The sequence below is a fragment of the Trichoderma atroviride genome, chromosome 6 (assembly GCF_020647795.1).
Source record: "Trichoderma atroviride chromosome 6, complete sequence".
NCBI lineage: Eukaryota > Fungi > Ascomycota > Sordariomycetes > Hypocreales > Hypocreaceae > Trichoderma > Trichoderma atroviride.
In genome coordinates this window covers 2,615,035-2,635,825 of record NC_089405.1, presented here as the reverse complement: position 1 = coordinate 2,635,825, position 20,791 = coordinate 2,615,035, and the positions used below count along the sequence as shown (strand labels likewise).

Genomic DNA, 20,791 nt, shown 5'->3' with positions numbered 1-20,791 from the left:
CACGAGGCTGACGATATCAGAAAGGCCATGTGCGTAAGACTGAGCTCTGTACCTCTGTACATGTACGTGGTCTGACCTGGGCTGCTAGTGACTCCATAGCACATTCGGCTCTCAACGCGCTGCCACGGCGAATACCATTATCCGCTTCAAGAGAACCATACTGTAAATGAAAGTATACTTGGGCAACCCAGTAAACAGTAGCTCGGCTCAACATCCTCAACATTCCTCCGCCGCGTCGACACGCTCGTTGGAGGTGGCATGTTGCGCCGGCTAAGCCTCGGCGCCCTTAAAGCCACTGGTTTGCTGAATGACGGAATGTGACATTAGGCCTCGCCGTCCAGTAACGAACACATTGCACCACGGCCTCTTAGGCGAGTGTTTTCCCACTACGCCGCTAGCGCAGAGGTACTCGGTACCTGCTGGACGCCCGTGCTCTGTGCTCTGCTCGCTTCTTCTCCTGATCTGCTTCTCCAAGTATTACGTGCCAACTGGCCCTTGTCGTTCTTCCCATCCACGGCCTGCTTCGTTGATAGCCGCTGTCTTTTATGCTACCCTTGCTCCCGAACATGATCTCCATTTAAAGCATCCACCATCTGCGCTTTCGATTCGATTCGATTCTGTATAAAGGTAGCTGCTGATACTTCTCGTGTCCTCGCGCGCACTTTGGGATATCGATACATGTGCCGAGTCTGATATCCGATCTTGGCTGCGCAGTCTGCATGTGCTCTGCCTGCTGACACGTCTGGCTAGTAAAATAGCTTCTGTTTCGCGCCTTGCTGGCGAGGACTCGTTCCTTTCGACCTCCAATTGATCATGGCTAGCGAGCCGCTCACATCATCATGGAATCCGGCCTTGATGCCAAATAGCGTCCATGATATCGCAGTAGCCCCCGACGACCACGACGACCATGTAATACCATCAGCATCCGCAGAGCCCTTGCCCGAGACTTTGGAGTATAGCCCGGCGCACGAAGAAGAGCAAAATGGCGTTGATCATCACGAGGACGAGCATGGCACGGAAGACCAGTCTTATCCCCGCGGTGGCGGCGTCGAGGAGGGTGCTGAGCTGGCCTCAGAGCCGCAGACCGTAACGGCCGAGGAACCCACGGAGCCATCGGCACCTGAAACCGAGAATCAGGAAGAAGATGCGACTGGGCCGGCGACCCGCACTGCGCAGCATTCGAGCTCCATGTCCTTTGCTCGGACAGTTTCAACCGAAATCAGCTTCGGCGATGACGATGATGCCGAGTGGACTCTGTCGAGGACTGATACGGATCCTTTCAAGTTCATGCCCCCATCTGAGAGATCAAATTCTTTTCCTGCCGTGCCTCTCATGGCAGAAGACCCGGAGCTCATCGAAGATACACCTTTGCCACCAAATCAGGCGCTTGACGTATTGGAAGAGGCGGAGCGAGATGTTCATATTGAAGAGGAAGAGTATCAAGCTGATGCGCATCCCCAGCCAAGCTCAGATACCGTGGATAAAGCTTCCAAGGATTCGCACCACAGACACGCGCACTCCACATCCATAGGCGGGGACATCCAATGGGCTGAAGATGAAGAATCCGAAGCGCGATACGAAGAAGGCGTGCCACTGATCCCGCACGCACAAGCCAGCTCTGACCCTGCAGCTAGCAGTGAGAATACGCACATCCCTTCTTTTGACGATGACAATGACAATGAAGATGACGACTTTTTCAATCAAATCAACCAATCTGAAGCAGACGCTACAAGCAGAGGCCAAGAAGACGAGCCATTGCAGCGGAAATCAACTATGCAGGTCCTGGCATCTACAGATCAAGAATTTCCTTCTCGTCAGTCCACGCTGGATGAGACTCTCGAGTGGGATGAAGAGGGATTTACCGGCCTGGATGTCAAAGTGACGGAGGAACCCGAAGCGCTTGAAGAGGCAGGCAACAGAAATGAAACGGAGGCCCCCCAAACTCAAGACCTCGCGTCAAAATGGCAAGAAGCGTTTGCTGCCGATGACGATGAAGAGGATTTCCTTATCGAAAATACACCAGCAGAAGAGCCGGGAGTAGACGCAGCCGCGTTCCTGGGCAGTGACGACGAAGGATTACTGGATGATATCGACGAAGCCCAGCCCCCAGCACAGACTGCGCCGTTGAGCTCGCAAACAAATAGCGTGGCATCAACACCGGCTTTTGCGCCCCCTTCATATCGACCTGCTCTACAGCGATCTGCGTCTGCGTCTGCCTACACGCCTGTCACACCACCGCTGCAATCTCCGTTTTATAATGCCCCAACCCAGGGAGCAGTGTCACAGTCTCCACTGCAATATGGCCAAGCGCCTCCTCAACAGGCAACGGATTCGCCCAAAGCCCAAAGCTTTGCCGACAAAGCAAAGGGAGGATATTCGTCGCCTTATGACCTACCCTCAGATTTGGTTACCTCTACGGTGAAGCCAAGGAAACGAGCCAGTATGCAGCAACTCCAGTTGGACAATTCATCGCTTCAGCCCCCTCCCCCTCCGCGAAGCGCCAGCTTGAGTGCCACCGATTCAGGCCCTCCAAGTGGTGGTATCCAAAAATCGCCGCTCTTACGACACAAATCAGGCTTCTTTGAAGATTTACCCACCGCACCGAAGCCACGTTCAATGTCCAGGTCAAGCAACAGAGCAGCTTCTCCTAACCCGTATGGCCTGGCCACCTCGCCTCATGGACCGTCTCCTTTGAGCCCTCCCATGGCAACCCAGATTCCGCCGGCAGCTCTCAGCTCTTCTCTAAAGATGACTCTTGTCGCTCCCGAGCGAGTGAACCCATACACGCCTCTCCAATCGCCAAACGCTCCCCTGCCTACACCAACTGCCAACGTATCCAGATATTCTCCGGCTCCCCCTCCCCAAGGAGCTGGCAGCCAAAGTGCGCCGCCGCCCACGACTCGATATTCTCCTGCACCGCCCGCTCCCAATCCAACTGCCGCCTATAATCCAGCAGTCGTCTCGGCAACCTCGCCTCAGGCTGCTTTGCCTCATCTTCCGCGAACCTCTAGTCCGCTGGCACATTTCGAGATTAGCAGCGACAAGCCATTGGGTGCCAGTGGAGAAGCTGTCCACGCCGAGCGACGAGCTAGTTCCTCGTACGAGCCGAGACTCACTCGAGTTGCTTCTCTCCCCCCTACCCGCGAGGTTGAAGAAGAAGACGATCTGGTTGCTAACAACACCCGTTCGCCACCACCTTTGCCCATTCCTTCCGCTCAGTCAACGCTATCCCCTCCAAAGCGACCAGGCTCTGGCTACATGCCTAACAGCCTTCCTTCGACTCAGCCTGGATTTGTTCCACCCCCTCGCGCTCATACGCAGTCTCCAGGAGCTACTAGAGGTGGCCAATATGTCCCGAAGCATGCAGAGGCTGCTCGCCGACCTGTTTCTTCACACTCGCCTGTGTCTCCCCCCTCTGTTAAGATTGCCCATGCTTCCCATACCCATCCTCGGCCGCCATCCCTCAATATAAATATGATTGCTCCTACGGACGGCCGAGAGCATGACCCCCTTCAGAGATGGCAAGGCGTCCCCATTATCTCATGGGGAGTGGGTGGTACCGTGGTGACTTCTTTCCCAAAGAGTATCCCGAGATATGTGATGAACCAAACAGCACCGTCGATGCTGCGAGCTTCAGGAGAGGTCAAGGTGCAGAATATCAAGGATATTGAATCTCTACCAGACCGCTTAGCCAAATTCCCCGGTCCACTGAAAGGCAAGTCGAAGAAAAAGGAGGTTCTCGCGTGGCTTACTTCGGGAATCGACGGCTTGGAGAAGGAACTTCCAGAAATATCCTTTCACCCGCAGCTTTCTTACGAAGCCAAACGAAGTATTGAGCGCCTGTTGTTGTGGAAGATCCTTCGGATATTTATCGAGCATGACGGCGTGTTGGAAGGCAACCCTGCGGCCGAGAAGGCTGTGCGAGATGTCCTCTCCCCAGGGACTGTAACACCCACCGCGGATAACGATGCTTTGTTTTCTACGGACCCTACTATAAGCATCAATGGCGCTATAGCTACCTCAATGCAAGCTGACGGTGCTGATTCCGCTACTATGGAGCAAATCCGTCTAGATCTTCTCAAGGGCAACCGCGAGACCGCCGTCTGGGCAGCGGTTGATAAGCGTCTGTGGGGACATGCCATGCTCATTTCTCATACAGTCTCGCCTGACTTGTACAAGCGTGTTGCACAAGAATTTATTCGCAAAGAAGTCAACCACCCTGGCCAGAGTAATGAATCACTCGCCGCTCTATACAAGATCCTATCGGGTAATTACGACGACTGTGTCGATGAGCTAGTTCCAGTTCATGCACGCGCCGGCCTGCAGCTTGTCTCAACTGGGTCGTCTTCTGAGCCCACCAAGGACGCTATGGAAGGGCTGGATAAGTGGAGGGAGACCTTGACGCTTGTTCTGAGCAACCGAAGCGCTGACGACGTCCGCGGGTTGAACGCCCTTGGCAAGCTCTTGTCCAGCTATGGAAGAGCTGAAGCCGCCCATATTTGCTTCATATTTGGCAGGCAGATATCTGTTTTTGGCGGCTTCGATGATCCGAATGTAGACTTTGTCCTTTTGGGGTCGGATCACCGCCAAAACTCACACCAGCTTGGAAGAGACACAGAAGCTTTGCAGCTCAGTGAAGTGTACGAGTACGGGCTTTCACTTTCGGGCACCCCTTCTGCCGCTGCTGGCGCTCCCCATCTCGCGCCCTACAAACTCCACCACGCCATCACGTTGGCTGAATATGGCTACCGGGACAGGGCTCTGCAATACTGTGATGCTATTCTCTCAGCCATGTCATCGCAGACGAAGAGGTCACCTTATCATCACCCAGTTCTGGAGGCCTCTGTTGACGACTTCATGCGGCGCTTGAAACAGGCACCGAGAGAAGAATCTTCCTCGTGGATGTCCAAACCTAGCATGAACAAGGTTTCTGATAGCATGTGGAATAGGTTCAACAAGTTCGTTGCCGGAGATGAGTCTGAGAACGCCAATGGCACCCCGGGCGAGGAGAGTGGCCCATTTGCCCGTATAGGAACGCCGTCCATGAGCCGCTCCCCGTCGGTTTCCAACTTTGACACCCTGGGCATCAGCTCACCCGCATACCCAGGGGCCGGTGCTCCTGCTGCTACGTCGGCATTGTCATCAGCGTTGTCGCGATACGCTCCGGCAACTTCCCAGCCTACCTATGGTGTTGAGCCGCCACAGCTGCCTTCTTCTTTCTCTCAGCCTACACTCAACTCAAGCGAGTACCCTGCGAGCGCATACGGGGTCTCCCCTTCTCTCCCTGGCTCTCCACCTGGACGTGGCAATGGATTTGCGCCATCTAGCCTTGGCTACCAGCCAATGACTACTGGTGTTAATAATAAGGGCAAGACTCCTATGGGTGGTTACCAGCCATTATATCAAGAGCCGGTCTCATCACAACGACCCCATGAAGAGCCAGCTACAACTCCCTCTACGGCAGGTTTCCAACCAATGTCCTATGGATATGAACCCCCCTTGAATAACACCAGCATATCCGAAACTGGGATCAATAATGCGGACGTAACAGAGGGCGCGTCAAATGGCTATGAGCCTCCATCTTTCCAGCCTTACGGATATGAGCCCCCGTCCTATCAGCCCGACCTTGGACCCTCTGCAGACGAAAATGAGGATGAACCCAAGCCCAAGAAGAAGAGTTTCATGGATGATGACGACGATGATTTTGGTACTGGTAGTTCAACGGCCAGAGAAAAATCTAAAGCGGAAAAGGATCGTGAGAACCAAGAGATGTTCCGCAAGGCAGCGGAAGAAGATGGTGAGTTTTTGTGTCTTTTTAATTTTCAAGAAAGTTTTGGCTAACCATTCGTAGCGAAACGCGCTGCTGCTGCGCAACAAGCCAAGAAAGGCTGGGGCTTCTCAGGCTGGTTCAGTGGCAGCAATAAGAAGGAGATTGGAAGTCCCGGAGAGGCATCATCTCCTGGCAAGCCCATCAAGGCCAAGCTCGGAGAAGCAAGCAGTTTTGTATATGACCCTGAACTCAAGAGATGGGTCAACAAGAAACCCGGAGCTGAGCAAGTCGAAGCGAAAGCGGCCACCCCTCCGCCACCTAGAGCGCTTGGCAGTCCACGATCCGCCAGCGGAACACCTCCACAAACGCCGCCACCTCCGCAAGGCCGAGCCAGCCTTCCACCTTCATCTTCTTTTGGTTCGTTGGCTCCGCCAGCAGTTCTCAACAGAGCCCCGTCACAGGAAAGCCTTGGCGCACCGCCCATGTTACGATCCATGTCTACCGCTAGTACCGATAGCAAACCGTCAAGCAGACCTACTACGAGCATGAGCAACGCTAGTAGTATTGATGACTTGTTGAGTGCATCAGGACCCCGTAAACCCGGGCAGAAAAAGGCAAGGAAAGGCCGCTATGTCGATGTTATGGCCAAATAAAATCAACAGAAAGTGCTCAACAGTTGCATGACCTACCAAAGACACTTGATAGACTGCTGGAGTTTACTTCTATTATTTACTTGTTTTGCATGAGCTATTTTTGCTCTCTTTGTAACGAGATGGTGGTAGTGTTTGTATTATAGGATTGGACGTTGTGATATGATGTATTGTTAGCTGGGGGAAGGGTGACTTTTTCACAACAATGAAGTCTCGAATGAAGCGACGAGAGGATGACTGATGCAGATACACATGGCATGATTACACACATATTAGCATTTTGGATATCTTTCATGGAAATAACAAAAAAAAAACATGTATCCCTTTTTCAATACACCATTCCATTGGAGCCCTTTGGATTTGCTCTTACGTCGTATTGCAAGATTGATTCCAGGCTATGCACTATATGCTTGGACATGATACTGTACTCTTGTAAGCTTATATGAGAAGGAAGGAAGTTGGAAATTCAGAACTTACAGTGAGGACCGCATCATCTGCAGCCCCGTCGTCATAATGCGGTATGTATACATACAGAACTAGAGACTGGTTGTGGCAAAAACATGCTATGACTCTTCCCTCTAGCCTGCCGGCGCTCAGGACTCTGCTCCAGTCTTTCCCGTCGACATAAATCGAAGCCCAAGAGTCGGGTCCACGATCGCGGAACTTTGTACTAGGGTGCTCCTCAATGGGAACCCTGAGCTGGGCGGGATCCAGCTGCGGATTGTCGAGGTCGGTCCAGGCGCTCGAGATGTCGGCCGTCTCGGTGGCGATGCGCACGCGCAGGCCGCCGTGCATGTTGGCGCTGATCTCGAGCCGGGGGGGATTTGCTGCTGGCGGAGCCACCGCCGCCGCCAGAGGCGAGGGCGAGCTTGGTGAAGCGGTCCGAGATGGATTTCAGCTGCAGGAGGGGCGGGAGCTGGATGTGGACGTCTGGTTCCTGCAGCGAGGGCTGGACGGTGGAGGCGACGGTGTCGGGATGCAGCACGCGGATGGGGATGTCCTGGGTGATGATCTTTTCGTGCTCTCTGCGCAGGGAAGTCTCGAGGTGAGTTTGATCAGCACCACCGGCGTCCTCGTCGACGTCGCCAAAGGGGTCGTCGAAGGAAGAAGGGGGCTTTAGGGGCGCGGCAGCAGGCGGCGGCGCGTTTCCGAATTTGGAGGTGGATGATTTGGTGCTGGTGGTGATTGTCATGGAGAGGACGGGCACGCCTTTCTTCTTGGTGAGGCGGAGGGAGGCTGAGATGCTGCCCTGGGCGGATTTGAGGGCGCGATGGAGGGGCTGGAGGGAAAGTTCTAGGTTGATGGTGTTGGAGGGCTCGGCGGATTGGATGGTGCAGTTTTCGAAGAGGAAGTCCATTGGCAGTGTTCTTTTTTTTTGTTCAAGGCATTAGCAATCCATTTGTATCCTTGGTAAGATGGTTGCTCACGACCAGATCTGCGAGCCTGTATCTGGGACGACTGTGAAGTGTGCAGTTTCATCGCTGAGGCGTAGCCATACCAGCTTCTCCAGAGTGGAAAATGCGGCTGTGAGTTCTAGAAAAAGGTTGGTAAGCTGAAATTCGTTTTTTATGATGATGATGATGCAAGGAGAACTTACTGGCAAAGGTGCGGATGTTTTTCAAATCGCTGTGGAACCTCATGCTGGGCGATGGTTTGATTCTGGCTGTGGCTCATCAAATGGAAAATGTACAAGTTTCACGGTTGGAAAGTTGGAGTGAGGTTGTAATATGGTTTGGAGTTAGCGGGTGGGAAATACAGGGTGCATGGACATGGGACCGCTAAAATGGTTTGGTGCGGGTCTGGTGCTGGAGAGCTTCGCTGCATGCAGAATGTCGTTGATGATGGATATGAGGAATTCGAAAAGTTTAGACGGATTTGATTGGGATTAATAGTTTCTCTCATACATGAAAATCTAATAGAATAATAGAAATGAATATGGATTTATTCGATTGCAGCGTATGTCGCTACTCGCTGTGGACCCCATACCAAGGTACCTACAGAAGAAGGCCGACGCTTACATGATGAACATTGGATGATTTCCAAGTCATCGGATAAGGTAGTAGGTACCTACTTTAGAATTGTACAGGCATTTGAAAGACTCACAGGTATAGACATTTTAGGCGAGCGCGCACCACGCAAGGCAGGCAGGTTCTAGGTAGTGTTGAGAAAGAAAGTCTTGATCCGTGTTAGCCACTGATCGATATGCCTGCCCATATGAGTCCCAAAGTCGAGCCTTCCGTGGAAAATGTGCCCAAACAATGGAGGCGCAATTCTCAGGCAACCGCAGTTCCATCAAGCTTGGAGCACGTTGGACTGACAACCCGAACTCAACATTCCACATCCACAAACCCAAAGCATTGCATAACCGGGCTTTTATTCCAACTTGCTTTACACTATACAATACATCATATTGCCTGTCCATCTTGTCTCGCCAACCCAGTATCTCGTCAATTCGCTATGGGCGCCATCACGAAATCAATCAAGCCGGACTACCGCTTTACAGAAGCAGAAGAAAAAAAAAGAGCAATGGGGGCTGGACATTCAAAGCAGTCGATCAAGGATCGGCTCCAACGAGCATTGAGGCCCCCATGGGCCCGGGCAAAGAAAGGAAGTGACTCAGAGCTACAGTCTGAGAAACTTGAAGTCAGCGTCACCCGGACAATCTCACGGGGGACGGCCCCAACCATCAGAGCGCCGAGTCCATTAGCACCAGCTGAGACGCAGTTGGCGGTTGCATCGGGGATTCTGGGCAAGCCTATGCCGAAACAGCCCTTCTTGAGCGCAATAAAAATTTCTAGAGAGCCGTTTACTATGTCCAGTACAACGTCGAGGTCAGATATTTCAGAGTCTCTCCGTTCTCATAACATGCAGAGCCCCCTTGAGGTCAGTCCGGTGAGCGACCAGAGTACAATTCGGCCTTTGGCACGCCAACTTGGCAATATTACATCGTCGGAGCCAACGTCTGAACATGTCGACAACGTCAGTCCGATGAGTCAGAGTACAGTTCAACCTTTAGCGAGCCCACTTCGCGATATTCCACCGCTGGATTTCACAAGCAGATACGAGAGCGATGCCGTTCTTTGCCATTTTTGTGAACAACCATACTCGGATGAGGGAGAGCCCAAAGTCTATCTCCCCTGTGGACATTCTTTCGGGCTCGACTGCCTCTATCGATGGATCTCGAATGTGCTTTCTCTAGTTATTTTCGACGAGCTTCCCTTTGCACATTTCAGATGCCCCTACGACTGTATCAGCCTCCGGCACCTCTGTGGCCATCTTGTCACGCCATACGATTCTCCGCCACATCCGTTGCATACCGACGTCTCAGCCTTTGCCATTCCATCAGCCTATGAGTTCTGCAGAAAGGGAAGGGGCAGGAAACTGAGTCGCGATATCAAGCGGCTTCGATCCATGGAGAAAGCTTTGGTGGGAGACCCGGATCACTTGCTTCAGAGAGGGAAGCGGCACAAAATCCTTGACGTGCTTTCTTTCCACCGACCTCCTTTCAGCACCAAGCTATTATCGATGGTAAAAGATTCGAGACTCAAAGCCGAGACAGATCTCTGGCATGAACAAAGGACTTGGTGGCTCGATGAATGGGCGAAGAGATGGTGGGTCAACATTCGAGAGTCTTGGTTTTACACACATCATCCATGGGAGACGGAAATGCAAATAAAGTTTCTGCAGGACCTTGAACTTTTGGGGTCTTGAGCAATTATGAAGCAGAACATGATTGCGGGGCTATTTATTTGGGTGCAGAGTGGCTTTCTTCTCTTCGCTTTTTAATTCCTTTATTCTTTCCTTTTCGTTGAATTATATTATACCCTGAGTCATTACATGGACGGTTTTAGCGATGCTTCACCCAGCGATGTTTTAGCAGTTGCGAGAGTCGAAGAGTTTGAATGATATTGAGAGCAAGGACTACCCGAGGGCGTTAGCGTTTGGTAAATATTATATCTCTCTGTTCATGTATATGACTCTATGTTTGTCTATTATAATTAAAGCAATGGAAATGCTATCCAACTAAACCGTACTGTTTGATGAATCATCCTTGGTGTTGAGGTGGCAATGTCTAACATGTGATTTCATACAGAGGTGGACCCAAGTGCTAGCTACCCTATCTTTGCAGTAATCAGCTAGCATGAACTTGTCTTTGGCGAGTTATTGAGGCCCGGCCCGTTTTTGGAGCAGTTCAAACCTTGGATAGCCTGGAGGGGGCAGTTTGGAGGTGTTTTCGAGGGATAGTATGTCTAGTAAGTTTAGTATGTTTGGCTTTTCCTTTTTCTGTCTATTGCCCGTATAACTCCTTTCAATCCGAATCTGAGGAGTCGCTGTCGTCGATAAATCCCTCCTCTAGGCTTGTATTAAGTTAGCAAGTCGGCTCGGAATACAATACATCTGAGCGTCTGTCGCCATAAAGGTAAATAACATACTCTCGGCTGAGCCTTCTCGTGCTTTCAATTCCCTGCCTCGACCGCGCAATAGCCTCGAGTACCTGCCGGATGTCGTCGTCAATCTCTCCCAGCTCTTCTCCCTCCTCGAGGTCAACGGCGGCAGAGGCCACCTCCCTATTCCTCCGCCATGTGAGGGGAGCGCTGGCGATTCTGATGAGGCGGTTGGTGAGGCGGTAGCGCCAGCCGGTTGTGTGTTCGGAGATTGCGTCGATGGGCAGGTACTGGCTGTAGCGGACGCGGTAGTGGCGCCATATCGGGACGATGACGAAGGTGAGGATGAGGAAGAGGATGAGGGAGATGACGGCGGGGATGACGAGCGTCTGTGATGTTTCGGTTAGCTCGGTTGCAGTAGAGCCGTAGACACACGACGAACTTGGAGGAGAGAATGGGCACATGAGGCTTACTTTGACGACGACTAGTGTGTCACCCATCTTGGCTGCTATTTTTAAATCGGGAGAAGAAGTGCTGGGTTTAGTGTTTTGGAGAGGGGGAGTAGTTTTCTTGATCTACTGGATGCTGCTCGTTCGAGGGGATATGGCGATCATGGCAGTAAGGGTTTGGCCCCCTAGCCAAGGTGCGAGCGAGCGAGCGAGCAAGTAGAAACAAGCGAATTGAGGGTTTGCGGTTTTTGGCGTCGGTGTTTCTTTGAAGGTTGAAGCCAAGGCGCAGCGCAATTGCGACGACAGGCCGCCAGCCAGCCGGAACGGGATGAGTTACGTACCCCGGAGGCGCTAAGGGAGCCCGCTGGGAGCCCGCTGGGCTAGGCTTGTTGGGGAAGAGTCTATTTGCAGACAATGGGTACCATGATGGCATCACTTTACACTGATAATTGATAACCGTTCTTGTAACAGCTACTTGGAAGAGTAGTCGACATCCACAGATGTACAAGTGCTACAAAGTGTCTCTTTCACCACCACGATATTACAGCAAGTACATGACATCGTGTATATGCCAGGCAAAGGTACTACCTTACTCTTACGGCACCTGAAACTTGACGAATATCCAGCTGGGCGATCGCGTGGGCTTACTATGGCATCACTCGGCAGGTCCACGGGATCGGACATTGGACGCTTCCACGGGCGCATTCTAGATGCGTGGCATGGGCCAAGTCGGCTCTTCCCCACTGATAAGACGAGGGACCCCCGACTGTCTCTGCCATGGGCTGGGAGCTCTTTAATTGTCGCTCGGCTGTTGGAGATTGCTACAGACGTCCCTATTCCAGAGCCTCAAGTCACGACGACGTACAGGCTGATACTGATCCGCGCCGTAGCAATCGTCAGGCACTTTGTACGTAATGCGCTGCGGCGAGAGTACGGGCGTAGGTACTAGCGGTGCTCGGCAGCAGGTACAGTAGCACAAGCAAGCATTCATGCGCCATATTAGCAGATGCGACTCTGAAAGTCTATAGACGAAGCACCTCGGTTCGTATTGAGGAGACGAGTTTCGTTGGCTTTGCAATGCCGCCCATATGGGGGATAGCTCAGGGCTCGCTGCTGTCATTGGTAAGCCTTCGATAATGCACACAAAAAGAGGCCACCTTTGAGATCGAAGGACGTCTCTCTTTTTTTTTTTTTTCAGGTTGCACATGTCATCATTTTCCTGGCGGCAGCCACTTCTTAATAAATTCTCCTCCACCGCCCTGGTCCTCATTTCCCGCCTGTCGTCGATTATAGACAACCCACCCTCGATTGCCCATATCCAGCGGTCCACACGCACCGAAGACCCAATTAGGCCCGTCGATGCTGCGGCGCCAACGATTTAGGGGCCACGGTCAACTGAAGTCAGCGCCAGCCCAGCGCCCAATCACCGCTGGCCTTGCCTGCTTCGATGTTCTGCTTCAGCGTCGGCGCCACTTTTAGCGCTGTTAGCACGTCTAGTGGTTGTGACCCAAAAAGACTTGACCTGCTCGGTCGCTGTTCCCTGAGCTTCGCCACTGAGCGAGCCTAAAAGCGGCAGACCCCCTGCTTTCGTTCGTCTGGTGGCAGTCTCTTTTGTTGTCAGGGGAGGACCCTTTATCTTTGTCTCACATCAAATGTACATGTACTTCTCACGTGTATTTCTGTCTACACGGAAGCGTCTGCTTTTTGCATTGTTCCTTCAGGCCCTTTCTCTTTCTCTATGCTGATCTGAAGAGCAGATAGATAGTACATACACATTACACGACAAGCTGGGACAGAAGAAAGCTGAAAAATCCATAATAACCCATCCCATAAATCCCCACTCCCCTGGCGCAGGTGAGGTGTGTGTGCGTGCCGCCAGTCATTCATCATTGATTGATTCTGCCGCCCCCGCCCCCTATCGCTAACTACTTGAGCCCAACTTTGCCAGGCCCTTCAGCGGCCCCGTCTTCTGTAGCACCTCAGCCTTGCTTCCAAAACATCAAACCTCGCGCCATCGCAGCCTTCGACAAGCACAGTCGCCTAGCTTTCGAAGCGCCAACAAGGACCGGGGCAGCATCAGAGGACGCAAAGAAAAAGGACCACAGCAGCGCCAGAAAAGACGAAACAAAAGGCTAATACCAAAAAGAAACTCCAAACCCGAGGCCATCCAATAGTCCTCTAGATCCCCCCTCCCCCCCACTGCAGGCCCAGCCCTGTCTGTCCCTCTTTCGCCGGCAAATTAGGCCTCCATCATGCGAGCGGTCCAGGGCTCGCACTCCGCTGCCGTTACGTGTTTCGCCTACCCACTTCTCTCCACGATCAATTATCATGTCGTCCGCTGCCGATAAGTCCAGACAGTCTTCCGGCGGCAGATCTCTCTTTTCTCGAGGCAAGCACCGCGCCGACAAGCGCTACACCGACATCGATCCCAAGAGCTCGTCAGAACAATTCGAAACGGCGTCCATAATTTCTTCGCGCTCCTCGCGCCACAAGCGGGAGTCTTCGTCGATTTCGGTCGACCAGCCCGGTTCTCCTGATGCTGGCATCAACCAGATGGCGGGTGTGATCACGTCCATCCCCTACGACGGCCCGCCGGGCTCTCGATCGCCAGTCTCCCTCGAGTTCCTGCCCAGGCCCGACCAAGGGCCGCCGCAGCGCCGCGAGCCTGTGCCGCACCAGCTCAACGTCAGCGGATTCGACTTTCACCAGTATCCGTCCATCGACCCGTCGACAATGGCCAGCCACAACTCCCACCCCCACACCCCTGCGCGGCCGGGCACATCGTCCAACATGTCAATCAACAACATCACCATGGCCTCCACGGGCAAGCAGGCACAATACCAGCAATGGGGGCCGGGACCCGGGCCTGGAGGAGCTGTTCCGGCTCGTGGCAGCACGTCCAGCTCCACCACCAACGGCTCGTATCCTGTCCGGTACGACTCCTACCAGAACCCTTTCTATGCCCGATCCTCCGGAGAGAGCTTCAACAACCCGCACGGTGGTGGCGGCGGCGGTGGTGGCGGCGGCGGCGGCTACCTTAACCCGGCTTCAGCCCGCTCTTCGCACACCACGCTTGCGCCTTCGCCGCCCGGAAGCTCACATTTCACGCCTCACTCTCCCCGTGACACGCACCGGTTATCGAAAATGAGCGCTTACGGCCCGGCGTCCCACGACGGCTTCTACTTCCCCAAACCCGATGACAACTACGTAGTCGAGCAGATGTTCATGCAGCTTATGCAGAAGCGAGGATGGCACAATCTCCCTGAGCAGGCTAGGAGACAGATGACGGCCTACCCCGCAGAGAAGAAGTGGACATTGCTGCACCAAGATCGTTTAACAGAATGGCAAGGAGAGCAGAAACGGAAGCAAACCGCCAGAGCTAACCAGTATACTACGCCCGACGTAACGACTTACTCCGATGAAGAGGGCACTCCGGAATGGTATGTCAGGAGGGTCATGGAGGACAAGCTGGATGCGAAGGGCATGGGGTCCCTCGAAGTCAACCTGAGAACACAACAAATTGGCTGGGTGAAGCGATTTGTCGAGTGCCAGGGACAAGTGGCTCTGGTCACTCTGTTGCTCAAGATCAATAGGAAGAACGCCAACGGAGGACCGGCCTCTTCTTCGGCAGTCGACCCCCGGTTAGAGAAGAATCTGGATCGCGAATACGACATTGTAAAATGTCTCAAGGCTTTAATGAACAACAAATTTGGCGCCGACGATGCCCTCATGCAGTCAAAGGTCTTGCTGGCCTTGGCCACATGCCTGATTTCCTCTCGACTCACTACCCGAAAACTTGTGAGCGAAATCTTGACCTTCCTCTGTACGTGGGGAAACCATGGCGAGGGACATCTGAAAGTCATCCAGGCCTTGGATGAAGTCAAGACACAGGCCGGCGAAAATGGAAGATTTGATTCTTGGATGCGACTGGTGGAGGTAACCGTTGATGGACGTGGAAAGATGGGCAGTCTCGTGGGTGCCAGCGATGAGCTTCGTACCGGAGGTATTGGAATGGAGAATCTGTTGATGGAATATGCGGTCGCTACCCTGATGCTGGTCAACATGATCATCGATGCTCCTGAAAAGGATCTCCAGATGAGAGTCCACATCAGAGCTCAGTTCCACGCCTGTGGCATCAAGAGAATCTTGACCAAGATGGAGGGGTTTCAATACGAGCTGTTGGACAAGCAGATTGAACGGTTCCGTACCAACGAGGCCATTGATTATGAGGATATGCTCGAGAGGGAGAACACCAGCATGAAGGATAATGTCGAGGCGGATCTCAAAGATTTGACTGACCCTATACAAATTGCCGACACCATCCAGCAACGGCTGCATGGAACCAAGACACACGACTACTTTGTATCTGCGCTGCAGCATCTTCTGCTCATCCGCGCCAGCGATGGCGAGGAACGGCTGCGAATGTTTCAGCTTGTCGATTCGATGCTTAGCTATGTGGCCATGGATCGCCGTCTGCCAAATATGGACCTCAAGCAGAGTCTCAACTTTACAGTTCAGAGTCTGCTGGACAAGCTGCACACCGATTCAGAAGCTCGACAGGCACTCGATGAAGCGTTGGAATCTCGCCAGATTGCTGAAGCCGCCATGGCTGAACGAGACGAGATGAGGGCAAAGTTGGAGCTTGGAGCGGATGGGCTCGTCGCCAAGTTACAGAAGCAGCTGGACGAGCAGACTCGGTTTATCGAAGCTCAGAGACGCCAAGCTGATGGCCTCAAAGTGGAATTGAATAACATTCAAAGTGTTCGAGCCAAAGAGGCACAGCGTTACGAGCTTGAGACGAGAGAGCTGTACCTCATGCTGCGAGACGCCCAAGATATCGCGGCATCTAACGCTGTTAAGACCAGCATCGGTGCCAAGCCTGGCAAGGATAACTCAGCACAAATGCAGGGCATCCTCGACCGTGAACGCCTTATGGAGCGTCTACAGAAGCAGCTTGAGCGCCAAAAGACTCAGTATAAGCTGGAAGGTAGAATCTGGGGAGATTCTGACGGCCCATCTGATCGCCTTCGTGCTCTCAGAGAAGCCATGGATGGCGATGAAGAGCCGGGCACGCCTCCCGGAGGCGGTACTCCGCCTAGAGATTTCACAAACAGTGTACTCGGAACTATTCATCGCCAGCCGAGGGCCTCTCGAAGGCCGCCCAAGCGTGAGAGTGCCATCGGTGAAGATGACGTTGATCTTGACGAGGAGGGTGTCGTTATCGAGCGCCCCAGACTGATCGAGATGAGGCGTCCAGTAGTCGATTCGAAGCAGCAGGCTCAATTTGCTCAAGTCACAGGCGAGATTGGTTCAAAGATCAAGCGATACGACGGCAGCGATTCCGAAGCCGACGACGGCACCACGACCGGTCCATCCCACCCGAGCATGGAATCGTCTTCTCCCATCACCCCGGCAGAAGGCGAGGCTCCCAAAGTCGAAATCACCGGACCCCCTCCGCCTCCGCCTCCGCCACCTCCCCCCTATGCCCGGTCAACTGCCCGGCGTCCCACCTCCGCCGCCTCCACCTCCTCCCCCACCGATGCCTGGCTCATTCCCCGCGCCTCCACCACCTCCGCCGCCCATGCCCGGTGCTATGGGAGGGATGCCACCACCTCCTCCACCGCCCCCTATGCCCGGTGCCAAGGGCATGCCGCCGCCTCCGCCGCCGCCTCCCGGGATGCCTGGTGCCATTTCTGGTCACTACTTACCTCAGCACCCTACCTTCACTGCCGCGCCTTCTGTTGGCTTACCGGTGATGCGGCCTAAGAAGAAACTCAAGGCTCTTCACTGGGAGAAGGTCGATACCCCTGAGACCAGTCACTGGGCAGCTCACACCCCCTCCGTCGAAGAGCGAGAAGAGAAGTACAACGAACTTAGTCGGAGAGGTATCTTGGACGAAGTCGAGAAGCTTTTCGTTGCCAAGGAGATTAAGAAGATTGGTGGAGGTGGTGGTAAGAAGGATGACAAGAAACAGCTTATATCATCCGACTTGCGGAAAGCATTTGGTACGTTGATGATGTTTGAATTGGTGAATTTCTCTATACTTGAACGGACTGAAGCTAACGAGAGTGAAATCAGAAATCGCCTTTGCCAAGCATTCTCAATCCTCTGTTGAAAAGATTGTACAGATGATCATCCACTGTGACGACATCATAATCACAAACCAGGGTACCATGGATTTCTTATCAAAGGATGATATGTGCAATATCAACGACAATGTTGCCAAACAGATGGCTCCGTATAGTAAAGATTTGACTGGCCCAGACGCAACGAACCAAACCCGAGAAATGGACCCCGAGGAGCTCACACGGCAGGATCAGCTCTACTTGTATACGGCATTCGAGCTACACCATTACTGGAAGAGCAGAATGAGGGCGCTTGCACTTACCCAGAGTTTCGAAGTCGACTACGATGAGATTATTTCCAAGATGCAGGACGTTGTGACTGTCTCTGAGTCATTGAGAGATTCCGTCGCCCTTATGAATGTCCTTGGTCTCATTTTGGATATCGGAAATTACATGAACGATGCCAACAAGCAGGCTCGCGGTTTCAAGCTTAGCTCGCTCGCTAGACTAGGCATGGTCAAGGATGACAAGAATGAGTCGACGCTGGCCGATCTTGTAGAGCGTATCGTGCGAAACCAGTATCCGGAATGGGAAGGATTTGCAGACGACATTACGGCCGTTACAACGGCGCAAAAGATCAACATTGAACAACTTCAGACCGACGCCAGGAAGTATATCGACAATGTGAAGAATGTTCAGATGTCATTGGACAATGGTAACTTGAGCGATCCCAAGAAATTCCACCCTCAGGATCGTGTGGGCCAAGTTGTCCAAAGGGTGATGAAGGAAGCCAGAAGAAAGGCAGAACAGATGCAAGTTTACTTGGAAGAGATGATGAAGACTTACAAGGACATCATGCTGTTCTACGGAGAAGACCCAGCAGACGAAAACGCCCGAAGGGACTTCTTCACCAAGCTGGCCACGTTTGTCATCGAATGGAAGAAGTCACGCGACAAGAACGTTCAGTTGGAGGAGCAGAGAAAGCGCAACGAGGCTTCTATGAAGCGCAAGCAGGCGGCGACCAAAGCCGCAAGTGTTTTGGACAATGGCCCTATATCACCGTCAAGCACTGGCGCTATGGACTCTCTTCTTGAGAGACTTCGAGCAGCCGCACCACAGGTACGGGATCAGAGAGACCGTCGCCGCCGTGCCCGTTTGAAGGATCGCCACCAGGTTCGCGTAGCCTCCGGCCAGCAGATTGTGGATCTCAACGAAGACTCAGCAGTCGAGGCGAATCTCACCATTTCTGAGCCGGCTATTACTGAAGAAGGAGATGCACAAGCCTCATCATCTCTTCCTCCTCCATCGCGGGATGGCCATGAGGAGGACGATGTAGCTGACCGAGCTGCGGCATTATTGCAGGGCATGCGTGATGGCGATGGAAACGACGAGGCGGACATTGAGAGGAGAGAGACGATGAGAAAGGCAAGGAGACAGACGGCCGAAGAGGAACGAAGAGCAAGACGGAGGCGAAGAGAGAGGGCCTCAAGCACAGTAGACGGACCGAAGGACGAAGCTTCTATACTATCGATAGCAGAAGAGGCACCACCAACACCAGACACGCCGAGACAAGAGGAGGAGACAATAATGTCGCCGACGGAGGCGAAGGCGGAGGAAGTCCAGACGGAGGAAGCTAAGAGTGAGGAGGCTGTTGGCGAAGCAAGCAAGCCAGAGGAACCCGAGGAGATGCAGGAATAAAGCATTACTTTGTGTATTTTTTTTTTGAAGAAAGGGAAAAAAAAAAGAATACCCCATGAACATGATGATCCATGGATGAGCATATATGTATACACACGTCCTGTTATGTCAGCAAGTATCATACATATATACTTAATGTCTACAACTACAACAGCCGCGAGAGGCGAGACGAGGAGGCATTAATCACTCTTTTTTTTTTCTCCTTCTTTCCTCGCTCGCCCTTTGCTGCTCTCCTTTTTTTCCTTGGCATGATTGAAGCTTTAATGGAGTTGATCAATGTTTGAGATATGCTGCGCTGTCTGCGGGAATATATAAGATACATAAGATGTGTGCCTTTTTAGCTGTGTTCAAGCGCTGATGTTGAACAAGTATCAAGGTATGGTCATTTACATTTTGGTTTTTGTTGTACCGATTGTAGTTTAGTTGTATAATTAAGATTTATTTTTCCTTGTAGTGAAAGCTTAACATGTCCTTTGTCTTGAATTATATAATTTCAATGCTCCATTCTATACTAAGAGAGGTGTCAAGTATGGAAAAATGATAGAACTTGGAGTGCTATGCCGTGATGGATATCGTTACACCAGTCAAACAAACAAAAAATGAAAGAGAGAGAGGAAAGCGGGAAAAGGAGGATACGCCCAGGTCTTCTTTCAGCAAGCTTCATCTCTCTCTCACCGCGATGGACTCAATGGCCTATTGAAACCTCCCTGTCTGTTCATATACTGCCGATACTCCGACTTCTTCTCCTTTCGCACACCGCCGGCGTTATTGCCCGCCACTTTTTTTCCCCTTTGTCGTGCCGAAGCCGCCAAAGCCCATCATGGACTGCATGGCGGCGAGCCCGTCGTCGTCATCGCCTTGGCCTTGGACCTCAATGTCTTCGTCGTAGTCGTCCTGGTCCATCTTGCTTGGCGAAGGGGGTGCGTTTTTCCGCTTGGAGTCGTGGTCGCGGTCGTGGCGGGGTGAAGGGCTTCTTGTGGCGTCGGATTGGGGCTTTCGAGAGCTGTTTTCGGGATGGGGACGGGTGGGGAGGGCGGATGGGAGGGAGGGCGGAGAGGCTGAGCGGCGGCGGTCGTCGCGATAGTTTGCTGTGTTTTTTGGTTTTTGGTAAGCAAGGATTTGATAGTGTGTATTGGGCTTCTTACATCTTCTGTCTCTGTTGTAACCATCGCGATCATCTCTATCGTTGTGCCGGCGAGGACTCTCTCGTCTGTCGCCGTCTCGGCCTCTGCGCTGGTCTCTGCCGCCTCGGGTTCTGTCCCCTCCACGGTCTCGTCGGTGATTATCTGGTGATGCGGAACGATCATTCTGGTTGTCGCGTCGGTCTCGCGATCGTGATCTGTAGTTTCGACGGTCTCGTCCCCGATCACGGTCACGGCCTCTTCCTCTGTCTCGAGTGTCCCAGCCGCGCTCGCGATCACGGTCTCGGTCTCGGTCTCGACCGGCGTTTCTGTCGCGGCGATCTGATTCATCCCACATTTGGCGGCTGTCGGGTCGCCTGGGTCGACGTGAGTCGCTCATTGTGTGTATTTTATCTTGGTGTTTTAAACCAGAGGAAGAAAAAGATGCGAATTTCTTTGGTTGGGAGTAATTGGGATATGACGTCGGGTAGTGTCGCAGCTAAAGTTTAGAATCTTTGGGCCAGGCTGAAGACAATGGAATTACAGGGGTAGGAGGCTGAAGTTGTGGCTGGGGTGGCTTATCAGAGCGCCTTGATTGGCCATCTGGAGCTTTTATCCGCTGTAGCTCATCAGCCTTGCATTCACCCACCAAG

The 20,791-nt window shown here is 52.8% G+C and overlaps 7 protein-coding genes across 7 annotated transcripts; 4 read left to right on the top strand and 3 right to left on the bottom strand.

Annotated features, from left to right (window-relative positions):
* Nucleotides 1-813: 813 nt before the first annotated feature.
* TrAtP1_011471 (uncharacterized protein) lies at nt 814-6,423 on the top strand (the record flags this gene model as incomplete). Its single annotated transcript, XM_014084608.2, has 2 exons — nt 814-5,797; nt 5,852-6,423. 2 exons carry the CDS (start codon nt 814-816, stop codon nt 6,421-6,423), a joined length of 5,556 nt encoding a protein of 1,851 aa, XP_013940083.2.
* A 679-nt stretch (nt 6,424-7,102) lies between these two features.
* TrAtP1_011470 (uncharacterized protein) lies at nt 7,103-8,060 on the bottom strand (the record flags this gene model as incomplete). The annotated part of the gene is made up of 3 exons (XM_014084607.2): nt 7,103-7,787; nt 7,848-7,953; nt 8,018-8,060. The coding sequence occupies 3 exons, from the start codon at nt 8,058-8,060 to the stop codon at nt 7,103-7,105; spliced, it is 834 nt and encodes a 277-aa protein (XP_013940082.2).
* A 562-nt stretch (nt 8,061-8,622) lies between these two features.
* On the top strand, nt 8,623-10,131 carry TrAtP1_011469 (uncharacterized protein; the record flags this gene model as incomplete). The annotated part of the gene is made up of 1 exon (XM_014084606.2): nt 8,623-10,131. The coding sequence occupies one exon, from the start codon at nt 8,623-8,625 to the stop codon at nt 10,129-10,131; it is 1,509 nt and encodes a 502-aa protein (XP_013940081.2).
* Nucleotides 10,132-10,309: 178 nt separating this feature from the next.
* TrAtP1_011468 (uncharacterized protein) lies at nt 10,310-11,583 on the bottom strand. The gene is made up of 3 exons (XM_014084605.2): nt 11,279-11,583; nt 10,854-11,194; nt 10,310-10,778 (listed from the first exon to the last, which is right to left on the bottom strand). The coding sequence occupies exons 1-3, from the start codon at nt 11,303-11,305 to the stop codon at nt 10,730-10,732; spliced, it is 417 nt and encodes a 138-aa protein (XP_013940080.2). The 5' UTR covers nt 11,306-11,583; the 3' UTR covers nt 10,310-10,729.
* A 1,999-nt stretch (nt 11,584-13,582) lies between these two features.
* TrAtP1_011467 (uncharacterized protein) lies at nt 13,583-17,020 on the top strand (the record flags this gene model as incomplete). The annotated part of the gene is made up of 1 exon (XM_066115128.1): nt 13,583-17,020. The coding sequence occupies one exon, from the start codon at nt 13,583-13,585 to the stop codon at nt 17,018-17,020; it is 3,438 nt and encodes a 1,145-aa protein (XP_065971226.1).
* A 362-nt stretch (nt 17,021-17,382) lies between these two features.
* TrAtP1_011466 (uncharacterized protein) lies at nt 17,383-19,017 on the top strand (the record flags this gene model as incomplete). Its single annotated transcript, XM_066115127.1, has 1 exon — nt 17,383-19,017. One exon carries the CDS (start codon nt 17,383-17,385, stop codon nt 19,015-19,017), a length of 1,635 nt encoding a protein of 544 aa, XP_065971225.1.
* Nucleotides 19,018-19,441: 424 nt separating this feature from the next.
* On the bottom strand, nt 19,442-20,631 carry TrAtP1_011465 (uncharacterized protein). Its single transcript, XM_014084603.2, has 2 exons — nt 20,163-20,631; nt 19,442-20,105 (listed from the first exon to the last, which is right to left on the bottom strand). Exons 1-2 carry the CDS (start codon nt 20,536-20,538, stop codon nt 19,783-19,785), a joined length of 699 nt encoding a protein of 232 aa, XP_013940078.2. The 5' UTR covers nt 20,539-20,631; the 3' UTR covers nt 19,442-19,782.
* Between the last annotated feature and the right edge of the window lie 160 nt (nt 20,632-20,791).

Coding starts and splice junctions, on each gene's coding strand:
- TrAtP1_011468 (XM_014084605.2), bottom strand. CDS start 11,305: ATGGGTGACACACTAGTCGTCGTCAAA. Junction 11,195..11,278: donor ACACACTAGTCGTCGTCAAA/GTAAGCCTCATG, acceptor GAAACATCACAG/ACGCTCGTCATCCCCGCCGT. Junction 10,779..10,853: donor ACGAGAAGGCTCAGCCGAGA/GTATGTTATTTA, acceptor ACTTAATACAAG/CCTAGAGGAGGGATTTATCG.
- TrAtP1_011465 (XM_014084603.2), bottom strand. CDS start 20,538: ATGAGCGACTCACGTCGACCCAGGCGACCCGACAGCCGCCAAATGTGG. Junction 20,106..20,162: donor TTACAACAGAGACAGAAGAT/GTAAGAAGCCCA, acceptor CAAAAAACACAG/CAAACTATCGCGACGACCGC.